At 41.7% G+C, this 14,182-nt stretch overlaps 1 protein-coding gene across 2 annotated transcripts in view; it reads right to left on the bottom strand.

Annotated features, from left to right (window-relative positions):
* LTA4H (leukotriene A4 hydrolase) overlaps nt 1-14,182 on the bottom strand; it is a 31,522-nt gene continuing 17,340 nt past the window's right edge. Inside the window, exons 12-19 of one of the 2 annotated variants that reach the window (XM_059402315.1) lie at nt 13,343-13,487; nt 11,816-11,919; nt 11,083-11,153; nt 8,600-8,654; nt 4,213-4,308; nt 1,946-2,028; nt 1,156-1,260; nt 1-285 (exon numbers count right to left, since the gene is read on the bottom strand). In XM_059402315.1, the coding sequence (XP_059258298.1) occupies nt 168-285; nt 1,156-1,260; nt 1,946-2,028; nt 4,213-4,308; nt 8,600-8,654; nt 11,083-11,153; nt 11,816-11,919; nt 13,343-13,487 (777 nt within the window). In that variant the 3' untranslated portion in view covers nt 1-167. Of the gene's footprint in view, nt 286-1,155; nt 1,261-1,945; nt 2,029-4,212; nt 4,309-8,599; nt 8,655-11,082; nt 11,154-11,815; nt 11,920-13,342; nt 13,488-14,182 lie in introns of those variants that run through there. The other variant, XM_059402316.1, reaches the window with a different exon arrangement.

The following is a 14,182-nucleotide window of genomic DNA, read 5'->3' as shown; positions in this document are numbered from 1 at the left end:
TGGGAGGGAAGGTAGCTCAGCTTTATTTATGAAAAATCACTGACAAAACAATAAAAAGCCAGAACAAAAACAACATTTTTAGTTACAATATGAGCTGAACTTGTATATTTCTTCGTGAATTCGGTTTAAAAAAAGAGGACTATCTGAAATCAGCTGTTGGTAGGTCCTTAATCCACTTTTAAGTCTTTCCCCACCAGCATGGCGGTCACGGGGTGCATACTGGCTTTGTGCTCTTGGTAGGTACGCACGGCCTGATGATGGCTTTTGTCAAAGGCAGCAAGGTCCCTGGCGGGGAAAGAAAGATGGATAATGACTGATTTTGGCAAGTAGTGTTTTAATGGGCAAGTATAACTTTATTATACTTGTGCGGTAAATGAAAAGATTAATCATGACTATATATATCATGGTTCTGTATTTCTCAGAATTCCTGCTAAATCCATAGTCAAAATAACCTCACCAAGATATTCTTAAATTCTGTCTTGCAGCCAAGATACGTGTTTCCCATCTACCAAAGCATTGCTTCCTTATACATCAAGCAACTTACTCTTCCAAGTTATTGCAGCATTTGAATCAAAAAGGTTTGGCCCTACCAAAGGCTCATTTCTTATAACATTTAAATAACTTCAGACTCTTTTGTGTCTGTGCCTACCCACCAATTATCTCCTACTTCTAAAGATCTTTTAAAGATCTTTCTGGGGACCTAAGATTGTTTTCTATTTCTTTCTTTTTCACCAGTGTCTAAACCAATTTGGCCCATAATAGGCAATCCATAGGTGATGTTTCTGAAAAAGCTAATGAAACTACTCCAAATTTTAAATATTTAGAACTGTTCATTCCTATTCCAAAATTATACCTGTAATCTTTAACAAATCTAAAAATATTATTTTTAGATGGTGTTTCACAAAGCATTTTAGCAACAGGCAAAGAATATAAGATTATTCTTCCCCATTCCTTTTCTCGTAGGGCGGGGAGGGGCAGAGGGAGAAGGAGAGAATCCTAAGCAGACTCCGAGCTGAGTGCAGAGCCCGCTGTGGGGCTGAGATCATGACCTGAGCTGAAATCAAGAGACAGAAGCTTAGCCCACTGAGCCACCCCATGCGGTCATACCCCCAGTTCCTGATCTAAATTCAAAGCACAGTCTGAGCTGGTTCTTACTTGAATAGAGGCCGCGTAAACTTCATTCGCCCTTGCTCAGTCGCCATTCTGAGAGCCAAAGGAATTGCTTCCTCCCATTTCGATTGAATGCAGAGCCGTAACCATCTGGAGAGAGGATTTTTGGGGGGCGTGGGGTAGGAAACGAGGAGGAAGGGGCAGGATATACAGGCATATCTGAAGATTACTTTTGTAATGATGATAATCCCATTCTAGTTATGCTTACACCACTTTACATTATGTCTTTATTCTGAGAATCTCAAGTCCTCGTATATATAATTCAGTAACCGGAGAAGTGAAAAAAAGTTTGTTCTTGCAAGAGACCATATGTTTTTAAAAAGGTTTAGATTATGTCGGTGCTCATGTACCTTATTTATATATACAGTTTCTGAAGGAATTAAACTTAGGTTTAAGACTCACACTACAAATCAGAATTAAGAAAGATTAACCGCATACACAAAATTAGAGATTTCCAACTATTCCCATATCAGAGTTTACTTGGCTAGTTGTGGAAGAATGCCTATTACCTATTTAATTTAAGAATTAGGGATTCCTAATTTTTTTTTTTTGATAAGGCAAGAGAAGCTTACAACAAATTCTAATAAAAGAATTAATACTATCATCTTACAGATAGCACAACTATTCCTCAAAGACCGCTATCATTATTTATACAAGTGCAGTAAATTTCACAAGGATTTCTTCAAACTCATGTATGTCTCAGACTGCTTTCCCTTTCTCCACCTTTTAAACTAGTTTCTGCTTTCTTCCACAGAGACAAGTTAAAATGATGTACCTGAATCGTATTTCAGAATTGTTAATGGCATTCAAGTTGTACACCTCTTGCATTCGCTTTATGTGCCCCAATGGAAGAGGCGCCTAAGAGCAAAATAAAGAAGTACGATGTATCATTTCAACAGGATTCCTTGGAAGAAAGGAGCTGGAGAGAAATTCTTAGCCAGATTAAAACCCTAAATATTTTATAATATAAAAATAAATCAGATAAAAAGAAAAGAAACAAATGCGCACTACAATAAATTTTGTGCAGACTTATTCTGGATAAGGACGTTCTGCTGGGAGCAAAGGGATAACTTAATTGGTGAGATACACAGAGAATTAGATGAGAATTACTCTCCTCAGACTTTTTGGCGTATATGAATACTAACTTTCTAACCCTTTCCAGTCTTTCAGGTTCTTCCTTATACTTCATAGACCTTAAATTTATTCCACTCTCCATGTTAAACCACAATCCCTTAACTATTTCCTCACTGATTGCCCTTAGCTTTTTTTTTTAAGACTTTGTTTATTTATTTGACAGACAGAGATCACAAGTAGCCAGAGAGAGAGAGAGGAGGAAGCAGGCTTCCCGCTGAGCAGAGAGCCTGATGTGGGGCTCGATCCCAGGACCCTGAGATCATGACCTGAGCAGAAGGCAGAGGCTTAACCCACTGAACCACCCAGGCGCCCCACTGACCTCAGCTTTATCTTTGCGTATTTCCTCTGAAGACCCTTTTGCATGATCTCTATCCCTACAAAACAGCTTTTTAAACTTTTCTATTACAGACCCCTTTGAAAACCTGATGAGTAGTATGGACCCTTTCTTTCCTCAGGAAAGAGAGAGATTTACTGTACAAATGTCTGTATACAACTGTACAAATGTCTGTATACAATGGCAGGGGGTTCACACCCCACCCCTCTCCCCGCCGCCCCGTGCCCATCTGAACCGATGCTAACAGGTGGAGCAAGTCTGGCAAGGAAAGAGGGGCAGCTCAGTCCGGATAAGCAGGGAGGCTGAGGGGCTGCTGGGCAGGTGGCGACTCTCCTCTCGCAGCACAACCCATCCCACGAAACTCACCCCACACTCGGGGAAGCATCTTTGCTGGAAGAGCTAGACCCTTCCCAAATCCTTTGCCCTCATCTAAACTCCAAGTCCACCCCGGTAGGTCCACGGGTAGAGGTCACCTCCTAGACCCCCAACTTTCACTAATTTTTGCCACACCTCTTCTGGAGACATCCCGTCAGGTGCTACAGACGTTTATGAAACCTCGGTGACTTGATGCCCTAAAAGTGGATTCTTGCAAAGCCCCTGTTGCCTTAAATCCTATTCTTTCTTTTGTGTTGCTTTCATAGGAAAGTCTGTCCAGTCTTCTCTACCCGTCTCGAGGTCCTCAGGCCCAAGAGCGCATTTCAGTGTAACGGTAAAGACCCCGTCATTTCCTCCCTCGCAAAATGTAGCCTCTCCTTCCCATTTCACATATTCTTTTAATTACCTGGGTTTGAAACCTTAAAATCTGCTTGGACTCCTTCCTGTTAACCACCAAATCCAGTCAGTCACAAATCACATGCTTTCCCCCTTCAACCCTGCTCATCTGGCCTATTCCCTCCTTTTCTGCCCCCTTCCCCCTCACAATGTGTTCTCCAAGTCTCCCAAAGAATTTCTCCACCCACGTTCCTCATGTTGATCTACCCGCGGACTCTTTGATAACCCACCCTCTCATCAAATGACTTGCCTGTTAAAAATGTTAGCTATTTTCCGACTCTACCACCTACTAAAACAAAACCCAAGATTCTTAGCATTCAAGATTCATCACACCATCTGATCTCACTAGCCCTTCTAGAATTATCTTCATTAACTTCCACAACACTGAGGCTTGTGACTCCCTGAGACCTCTGCCAAAATTGGGTAAAGCAAGCCCCACTCCCACAAAATGTTTCCTTGACAATGCCACTCGGAAGTGAATTCTCCTTCACTGACTCAGCTTTTCTCAACTGGTACCTAAAATATGCCTCCTTTTATTGCCACATTTTGTACGTGTGACCATTCCTAGTAGATTATAAGCTTTTTGAGGACATGGTGTATTTCTTTCTTACATATTTTCATATTCCCAACAACACTAAACATAATAAGCATTCAACAAGTGTCTTTAAATGAATGCGTTTTAGAAGTTATTTTTTTCCATTAGTTTTCACAATCACATTTTTTTTCCCCAAACTGGGCTTGACATAAATGCCATGCTTTTGTTATGCCCATTGTAATTTCTCATGTTTTGAACTCGTACTTACTCTCTGGAGCATCTGTGCTAAAAATTCGTTCAACTGATGAGAAGAGAGATCCTTCAGGTCTGCTGGGGTGAATGAATTTAAATCCTCTTCTTTGGCCTACAATAAATGTTACCTGGTTATTTCCATTCATGTGCGATTTAATAATATTTATTGGCTTGTTGGACATAAAAGTAAAGATTAAGAAAAAGACAAATACAAGGATGCCTAAGGTGGTGAAAAATATATTTCAGCCTTAGCTACTTTAATAGTTTCGAGATGATGTTACTATTAACTTAAAGAGCTGACATGATTCCTAAAATCTGTATTACTTAAGAGAAATTAGACTATTACTAGTAAAAGTGGAAGAAACTTTTGACATCCTTTGTACCATTCCAGATATATGGATTTTCAAAGTAAAGAAAACATTACAAAAGCATATCAACTAATTAATAGGCCAATTAAAAAACCTGGGTAAAGGATCAAATTGCACATTCTCTTAAATATCGCACTAATGAACTGGTAGGACCACAAACGGAGGTTTCCCTCCTTCCCCACACATTCTGCTTTTCCTAGGTAATCTTGGAAATCATCTAAGAAAAAGAAAAATCGGTCAGTACTTTTCTATTTAGGACTCACTGCCAAAAATCTTGGAGGATTTGATTAAGAAATATTAAATAAAGCTTATCAAAGTAAGTATTTTTAATTCTTTAAAACCAGCTTTAAATTCTTTTAAAGTAGGGTTTCCTTTTATTATTTTAAATTTTAATTCTAGTATAGTTAATATATACTGTCATATTAGTTTTAGGTGTACAATATAGTGATTCAACGCTTCCATTTATCACCCGGTGCTCCATGGGACAAGTGCACTCCTTAATCCCCATCACCTGTTTCACCCATCCCCCTGGCCACCCCCCAGCCATCAGTTTGCTCTCTCTAGTTGAGAGTCTGTTTCTTCAGTTGTCTCTCTCACTCCTTTTCCCTTTGCTCATTGGCTTCTTGTACTCCACATAGGAGTGAGATCGTACGGTATTTGTCTTTCTCTGACTTATTTCACTTAGCATTATACTTTCTAGCTCCATTCATGGCCTTGCAAATGAGAAGATTTCATTCTTTTTTACGGCTGATAATAGTCCATTATAGATGTATACCATCGTAGATATTCCTTATCCATCCATCTGCCGATGGACACTTGAGTAGCTTCCATAATTTGGCTATTATAAATAATGCTGCTATAAACATAGGGGTGCATGTATCCCTTTGAATTAGTGTCTTTGTTACTTTTGGGTAAATACTAAATAGTGTGATTACTGAATCATAGGGTTGTTCTATTTTTAACTTTTTTTTTTTTTTTAAAGATTTTATTTATTTATTTGTCAGAGATAGAGCGCGAGCGAAAGCGAGCACAGGTAGACAGAGTGGAAGGCAGGGTCAGAGGGAGAAGCAGGCTCCCCGTGGAGCAAGGAGCCCGATGTGGGACTCGATCCCAGGACGCTGGGATCATGACCTGAGCCGAAGGCAGCTGCTTAACCAACTGAGCCACCCAGGCGTCCCCTATTTTTAACTTTTTGAGGAACTCCCCCAACTGTCTTCTATAAAACTAGGTTTTTGTTTTTTTTTAAAGTTAAAAAGAAATATATGTAGTGTTTAAAAAATCCAAGAGGGCCGAATGAAAAATTCCTTTGTTTTTGCTCCGTCTTTCCTCAGTAACCAGTATTAATAGTTCCTCGTTTATCCTTCCAGAAAACTTAATGTATAAATACATATCCTTGTAAGGAAATATTATTTTACACCTTCCTCCCCTTTCTATCCCACTGGGAAACCATACCTTAGTGTCAAAACTTACAGATCTCATACTCTGCTCAAAAACGTGCAAATTTAAAACTATCTATTAAAGACCTATTATAAGTGATAAAAACATGAAAAGCAGTAAGATAAGCGCAAGTTCAAGGTAATGGTTACCCTCTTGGGAAGGCAAGGTGAGCAGAGAGCGGATGAGGCCGGGAGGGGGCGCTCCAACAGTCCTGGTGAGGTTTTCTTTCTCAGGTTGGCGGTGGGTACACAGGCTTTTGTTTTACAGTTGATTTTTACACCTTCCAACAGGTGATGGACATTTTTTCTGTTTGCTTTTACTTAGTATGAGAAAACCAACTGGGCAGTCACACAAGGCAACGAGTCACTAGTGACTCTGGAGATGACAGCGAGTCCTCAGTCTGTCCCCGACACTGCCCACTCCTACTGACACTGCCCTGTTTACAGTCCTTCACCTTGACCGCTGAGCCTACAGGAGTTTCTAAGCAGAGATCAGGAGCAGTTCTACCAGGGGGGCTGGAATACATTTTTCAAATGAAAACTGAGGTCCTAACACAACACGTTGTTGTTAAAAGACCCAGTGTCCCTTGGATCTCTCACTTTTTTCCAACAACACATCTGTGAACTACACCGAACACGAGATTCGAGACATAGGAAGAATAGCGAACCATGATTGGTGGAAAGAGGTGCTACCAGATTTCTCTCCCTGCATAGGGATCAAGCCTTCCTAAATGATTTGTCGTACATAATTAAATCCCTCCTCTAATCATCACTTAACACATCTGGTCCTGTGGTTATGACACTGAACGCAGGAAGCCGACCTCTCCCGGCCAGGTACTGACAGTGCACATGCAGAGGTGCGTGACTAGCCTGCCTGGGGTTGGGGGTGGAGACAGCGGCCTAGATATTCTCTATCCCACTCGAAAAGATCCTGACCTAGATCTAAAAAGTTAGTAATATCCTGACTTTGTTATGATGTTGTAAGAATCTCCAGAAAGAAGTTGGTCTTTTATTTTAAAGGACAGCATCTCTTCCCTGGGGTTTCTGGTTCCATTTTCCTGATTGGCCTTACTCCTGATTTTTCTTCCTTCTTCTGGCTGTCAGAGAGTTCCCCTCAAAACCCAGAGCTTTCTATGCCTCTTTCTTTATCTCACCTCTCCACCTAGGCTCCATGTTTTGTTGCTGCTTAAAAAATAAATAAACCTGTTCGAACTGTGTCCCTCCCACCCAGAATGTTCTCCTCTACCTCCTCCATGCCCAAACCATGCTCAGTCCTAGCTGAACTACCCTCTTCTAGACAAAGCTCTCCTCCATGCTGCAGCCAACCTCAGTGCACTTCACGCCAAACCCCCCCCAAACCAGGCGCAAGTATTGGCTCTTTCTGGTGACCTCTTGTTACTTCATCTGTCTTTTTCATGCTACGCATCACCTCCTGTTTAGGATCATTATTTATTTCTAAACTTTAGGAAGAAGTGTCAAAAGGCGACATCTAAATTTGTTGCAGTAACAGCATGAAGACTAGCAGAATATGCCAGCCCCAAATACACCGATTCTTTTAACTGCAGGCTCTTGAAAACCAGGAATGGCAAGGAGAGGTTTTCTCCCAACTGCACACAGCTACCTAAAGACAGATTTTCCAAAAGGAACCCAATCGTCCTAGATCCCCTCCCCTGGGAGTTTCATCAATCAGGCAAGATGGACTCTTATCACGGGAAAGGAACAACAACAAAAAAGCTGACACCACACCCAGACAAACTTTGTCCCAATACTTACCGATCCTTCTAAGGGCCCATTTATCTTTCCTAAAAATCCTTTATTTTTACCTAAAAGGCTTCTCTTTTCTTACTGAAATGGTATTTAATCCTGAATTCTGAGCCACCTCTGAGTTACTCATTTTTCCGTGGGCCCCTCCCATGTAGACATGAGGTAGACACGGATACCTTTGTTTTTCTCCTGTTAATCTGCCTTTTCTTACAGAGGTCTCCACTAAGAACTCAGAGGGTACATGGAAAATTCCTTTTCTTCCCCTACAAGGATTATTCCTACTCTTTCCACTATTTTTCCCAAAAGCATTACGCAGGGCACATCTGCACTCTGGTTTCTAAGGGTTCTATTTCAGGAAATGCACAAAGCAGCTCTTTCTAGGAGGTTCCACAGCGGTCAACACTAACACCGGCAGATAGAACTGAAGTGTCCCTGGTCTTCCCTCACAGGTGACACCAGCGCTCACCTAAGATCATTTTAGATTCACTTGTATGGGTAAGGGCTATTTGAAGCAGTATCTTACAAATGACTGATGAGAAAAAGAAGCAAGAGAACAGGCAAATATTTCTCCATACCTTTTTTAAGACTTGAAAAGAAGCAAGAAAATGAGAACTAATACCATCAATATCTATTTGCTCCCCTGGGCAAACTTAACTTTACACACTGAGGGTTGGGATACTACCTCTTCTGACAAACTTGACTTATGAGTGACCTTTCCAAATACTTGAGTTTGTGAATCTAGTACCCACCCACTCCCGGCCCTGCCACTGCCTTCCTGAGTAGAGACATATTTGTACAATTCAAAAAGGGGTCAAAATCACATGTTAGTACTCACAGTTATCCACCGTTGACTTAAGGCAAGGCAGGCATTTGTGAGAGTCATATCATAACTGCAAATGAAAAAATACCAGAGATTCAACTTCATAAAAATGTACATGCTTTTCCATAAATATAATGTTAAAGTTACAGAACATACTTAACTTTCAAAGTTTTTTTTTTTTTTTTTTTTTAAAGACTTTATTCATTTGAGAGAAAGAGCGAGAGTCCAAGAGAGACTGCATGGCGTTGGGGGCAGTAGTAGACTCCCCGCTGTGCAGGGAGCTCAAAGCTGGGCTAGATCCTAGGACCCTGAGATTATGACCTGAGCTGAAGGTAGAGGCTTAACTGACTAAGACACCCAGGTGCCCCTCAAAGTTCTGAAATAAAGCTCAAGGAGGCGCCTGGTTGGCTTAGTCCGTTAAGTGTCTGCCTTCAGCTCAGGTCATGATCCCAGGGTCCTGGGATCCTGCATTGGGCTCCCTGCTCTTCGGGGGAGTCTGCTTCTCCCTTTTCCTCTGCCCCTCCTCCTGCTCATGTGCTCACTCTCTCTCGCTCACTCTCTCTCTCAAATAAATAAAAATAAATAGAGAAAAGAAAGGAGTCAGAAGGAAAGAGAGAGTGAGAGAGAAAGGAAAGGAAAGGAAAAAGAAAAGAGAAGGAAAGGTCAATCAGAAACTCGCGACTGTTGGAAACAGAACGTCTTCTACCTGACTTCAATATACTGATGTCATCGGAGAACTTGGAAATCCAAGTGGTTACTGGATTAATGAAACACCTGATTATCCTCCAGAGAGAAAGCCTCACCACCTCAGCGAAGACGGTCAGATGCTTCAGTAGCACCCGCTGAAGGTGCTGGGACCCAGGTGGGCACATTTAGGGTTTGCTGCGTGGCAGGCGCAGTTGTAGGCGCTCATGACAACACAAAGTCCTTGCTTTCATAGATTTTACATTCTGTTGTTCCAACTATCTTCCGACTTCGTAACCATCCAACAAATCTCTGAGCACCTATGTGGCAGGCACTGTTGTAGACACCAGGGAAATGATGGTGTCATGGGAGACCCTTGGGAGACTCCGAGTCATCATGTGATGATTTTATTCCTCTCTTTTCAGAAGAAAGTGGAAATAACAAACTCTGACCATTAAGCAAAACAAATGGCACTAAAATCTGTGCGTTCTCAACTTAGAAAATAAATTCCCTGTGTTGCAACTGTATAAGGTACAAAAATTCTAGCAAAACATCCCTCTTTGTCCATAAATGATGCTTGCTTGCTGTGTAATGAGAACAGTGGGGGTACCTGCCCCTGTGGGCCTAAAGAAATGAATTTTGATTAGAAGTTGCCTCTGCACCTCTGAAAGAGTTTGAGCCCTAGGGGAGATTATTAGCCAGTTAAAGCAGTGCCCTCCTTTGAAGTAGCTGCCAGTTAATCTTCACGAAGTAGTCGGGCTGTGGACTACAGAGAAAGCCTTTTGTTTGTCTCCAAGACCAAATGGGATCAGAGGCAGTAAATTGCTCAGGCAGTAAATCACCTTCAACTAGAACATTCCTTAGCACTGATTTCATAAGGAACAACAGAACCATACAAAACCTCTGCTGATCTCTTTCTGGGTGTCCTGAAATTTCCTTCTCGTTGTCATAAGAACTAGGTAAGGATTGGCCCGGGGAAGGGAAGCAGCCCTTACTTATGGTAAGATCCTAAGAAAAGCAGGGAGCAAAACCAGGTAGGAGCCCAGCTCTCACGGTGCTTCAGTGTTGTGAAGGAGAAAGACTTTATCACACAAATTAAAATTACCATGTGGTAATAATGGCAATGAAGAGGCCATACACAGCACCAGGAAACCCTAAATGGGAACCAGACTTGGTCAGAGAGGTCAAGGAATACTTCCATGAGGAAGTGGTTCTTGAGCTGAGATTGGAATGATCTGGCAAACTGCTGGAGGGGGTGGTGGAGACAGCATGGTCTCGGCTGGAACATGTGGCAGTTTGCATCTCACATGATGTGTGAGGACCAGAGTTTAGGTCTCTGATTCAAGGGGGGTATTTAGTATAAAAGGCAGTATAGCGGAGGGGTAAAGACTGCCAGGGTTTGAATCTCAACCCTAACTACTTACTGTGCAAACTTCGGCAGAAGACCTTTACCTCACTAAGCCTAATGCGCCTCTTCTGGAAATGAGGCTGACATCTCAGAACACTGCCGTAATGATGGACATTACGCTTATACAGGTTGTATTTCTTACTTCAGAGGTGTTGAAAGAAAGGAAAATATCTTCTCTGATCACCATCCTTCAGCTGAAAAGAGGCATTCCATCATGATTTGGAATGAAGTGAATTTATAATTCATGGAAATGTTTCTTTTGACCTCAGGGTTAAGGGTCAAACACCTACAACATCTGCTCTGTAACTGGTTACAGTGTAAGGAAGTCACCAAACCCTGTCGAGTATCTTGAGGAGCCCAAGAATTCTGGAGAGTGGGAAGGAAAGCATTAATGGGAAGGACTGACTTGGGTTTTACAGGAGGCATTCCAGGAGAGTAGAGCCATGCATTCCAGTCAACTTGATTGAGAAGATCGACCTGTGAACACAAACAACACCAAGGTTGCTACGAAATAACTTTTTCCATTGGGGGTGGGGTGAGGGAGGTGTGACTATATCTTTTTTTTTTTTTTTTTTAAAGATTTTATTTATTTATTTGACAGAGAGAGATCACAAGTAGGCAGAGAGGCAGACAGAGAGAGAAAGGAGGAAGCAGGCTCCCTGCAGAGCAGAGAGCCCGATGCGGGACTCGATCCCAGGACCCTGAGACCATGACCCGAGCTGAAGGCAGCGGCTTAATCCACTGAGCCACCCAGGCGCCCCAGGGAGGTGTGACTATCTTAAACAGACTTTTAGGTCCTCAAATCTGTAATTTTACCTGCACTAACATGTTAAGATAACTTCTAAGTCTCTTTCCTAAAATAAATTTATATTAATCAGCATTGTTCTGTTAAATAAAGCAGGAAAATTAATTATATACAAGCACTAAATTTCTGAAACCAACTATTGCAGATCTCTCCAAAATATTCACGTTAGTTCATATTGTTGAGATCACATTTTACATAGGAAAAAGTACCATGAAAGGCTGAATCTTAAATTCTAAACCAGTACTACTATGAAGGAATTCAAATCAGCCCAACAAATAGCCATTAAACACAGGTATACTGGGCATAAAAAATAAGAAAGCTTGTCAAAACCAACCTTATCTTTAAAGTGGGAATACAGGAAATCCTTCCAGTCATCTGTGGTTATGCTCTTGTAGGAAAATTTTTCAACATAAGCCTTTAGGAATCCTAGGAAAACCTCTAAGAGTTTAAAAAAAAAAAAAAGTCGATTAATGGAAAGGTAACTATTGAACATTTTGGGGGTGCTTGGTATGCTACTCTTGACCAGGGAGAACAGAGAGCTTTCAGAGAATAGGGAAACCAATAAGGGTTTTAGGGGTGAAAGAATGTTCAAATCAGGTTGTAGGACTTAAGCCGGGCCTTAAAAAATATATGTAATTTGGTGGAAGGGAGAAGAGAAATCCAAATGACAACAGGCCAATGCAATGAAGAAACAGAGAAGGAACCCACAACATAAATTCTAAAAGTAATGGCCTTAGTGTGACCCGAGAGGAGGAGAGCGAGATGGGACAGGCAGAGTGTGTGTGGGTGAGGGAGGGCCTTCGAAGTCCACAGGCAAAGGATAAGAGCCCATCGCCCATCAGTAGGGGAAAGTTACATGTATTCAGCACATCTACATCATGGACAGCTACAGTGACATTAAAGGGTATAAGGTAGATTTCTGTGTCTGACATGGAAGGATGTCTGTGGAACACTGCTGAATTAAAAAAAAAACAAAGGTAGAACAAATGTGTGTGTCTATGTGTATAAAGTGACCCATTTTCTTATTTTTTAAAAAATTTTACTTATTTGAGAGAGAGACAGTAAGTGCTAGCGGGGAGAAGGAGAAGCAGGCTCCCCACCTGGCAGGGAGCCCGATGGGGGGCTCGATCCTAGAATGCTGGGATCATGACCTGAGCCAAAGGCAGACACTTAACTCACTAAGCCACACACACGCTCCAATGATCCACTTTCTGTAATTAAAATATATTTATTTGTCTGTTTGTTCCTTTATTCTTAGAAAAAGACCGGGAACCACGCACACCAAACTGCTAACAGTGGTCATCTGGGGACTGGAAAGGGGCTGAGGGACTCTTCACTTGTCATGCTTAGCAACTTCAGTACTACAGAATTTTTTTCAAGGAGTATATACTATTTTCCTAATTTTTAAAATACTGATGAGTTTTCTGGGGCGCCTGGGAGGATCAGTTGGTTGGGTGGCTGCCTTTGGCTCGGGTCATGATTCCAGGGTCCTGGGATCCAGCTCCGCATGGGGCTCTCTGCTCAGCGGGGAGCCTGCTTCTCTCTCTTTCCCTCTGCCTGCAGCTCTGTTTACTTTTGCTCTCTCTCTGTCAAATAAATAAATAAAATCCTAAAAAAAAAAAAAACAAAACTGATGAGTTTTCTTTAAAGTCATGCAACACAGTTTTGCATTCAGCTTATTCAAGGTTTAAAGTAGAGAGGTCACATTAGAAAATGATACCGGCTTTCTTTAGCAGCTACACACAAAATGAAACAAAAGAATAAAATGGGACAAAAACAACAGTTAAAAATTCTCCTTATTCTTCACATTGCCCTCAAAAACAAACAAACAGACAAAAATCAGAAAATGCCAACTACTTGCCTGGGCCCCCAAGAAGTTGTTCAAGGTAAAAGAGTAAAGCAAAGCCCTTCTCGTAGGGCACTGAAGAATATGCTACATCGGGGTCCACATTTGTCAGATCAACCACAAGTTTGGTGTAAGGATGTGTATCTCCAAAAGTCTTTATCTGCAAGACACAAAATTAGATGAATGTTCAAATATGGATACTGGTTATTAGCACGTAAGGAAGATAATAAGGAAGTATGACTTCGCTCAAAGGCATAACTTTAGGGGAACTTATACTGAAGGACTAGAAGTTGTAGGGTATATTAGCACAAATTTCTCTAAGTCTGTTAATGGAATGCCTACTTGTGTCATGTTCCGTGGTATTTCCTGTTCAGTAGTAGGCTCTATTCTTATAGAAAACTAGGAAAATGTTTCAATGCCTGGTCAGCAAATTCAGCCTTTGGGAGGGAACAATGAAAAACTCAAACTAAGTAACTGTACTAATGGCAAAGACCCAATGAGGTCCGACTGGTCATGAACATGACATTACACAAGATAAGGACTAGCATGTACCAATACCATATTATACCAGGGCGCCTGGGTGGCTCAGTGGATTAAGCGTCCAATTCTTTTGCTTTGGCTCAAGTCATGACCTCAGGGTCCTCTGACTGCGCCCCATGTAGGACTCTGTGCTCAGCACCGAGTCTGCTTGGGGTTTCTCTCTCTCCCTCTGCCCCCCCCCCCTGATGCAGTGCACCCCCCGCCCCCCCGCCATGCTCTCTCTCAAACAAATAAATAAAAGCTTAAAAAATAGAATATTATACCAGTATCTGCTTGATTTCCACACCTGGCTTTCTTGTTGCTACTTAGGGAAGC

The sequence above is a fragment of the Mustela nigripes genome, chromosome 6, assembly GCF_022355385.1.
Source record: "Mustela nigripes isolate SB6536 chromosome 6, MUSNIG.SB6536, whole genome shotgun sequence".
In the NCBI taxonomy this organism is placed as follows: Eukaryota; Metazoa; Chordata; class Mammalia; order Carnivora; family Mustelidae; genus Mustela; species Mustela nigripes.
Note: the sequence above shows the minus strand (reverse complement) of the source record. Positions and strands in the feature narration are given on the sequence as shown.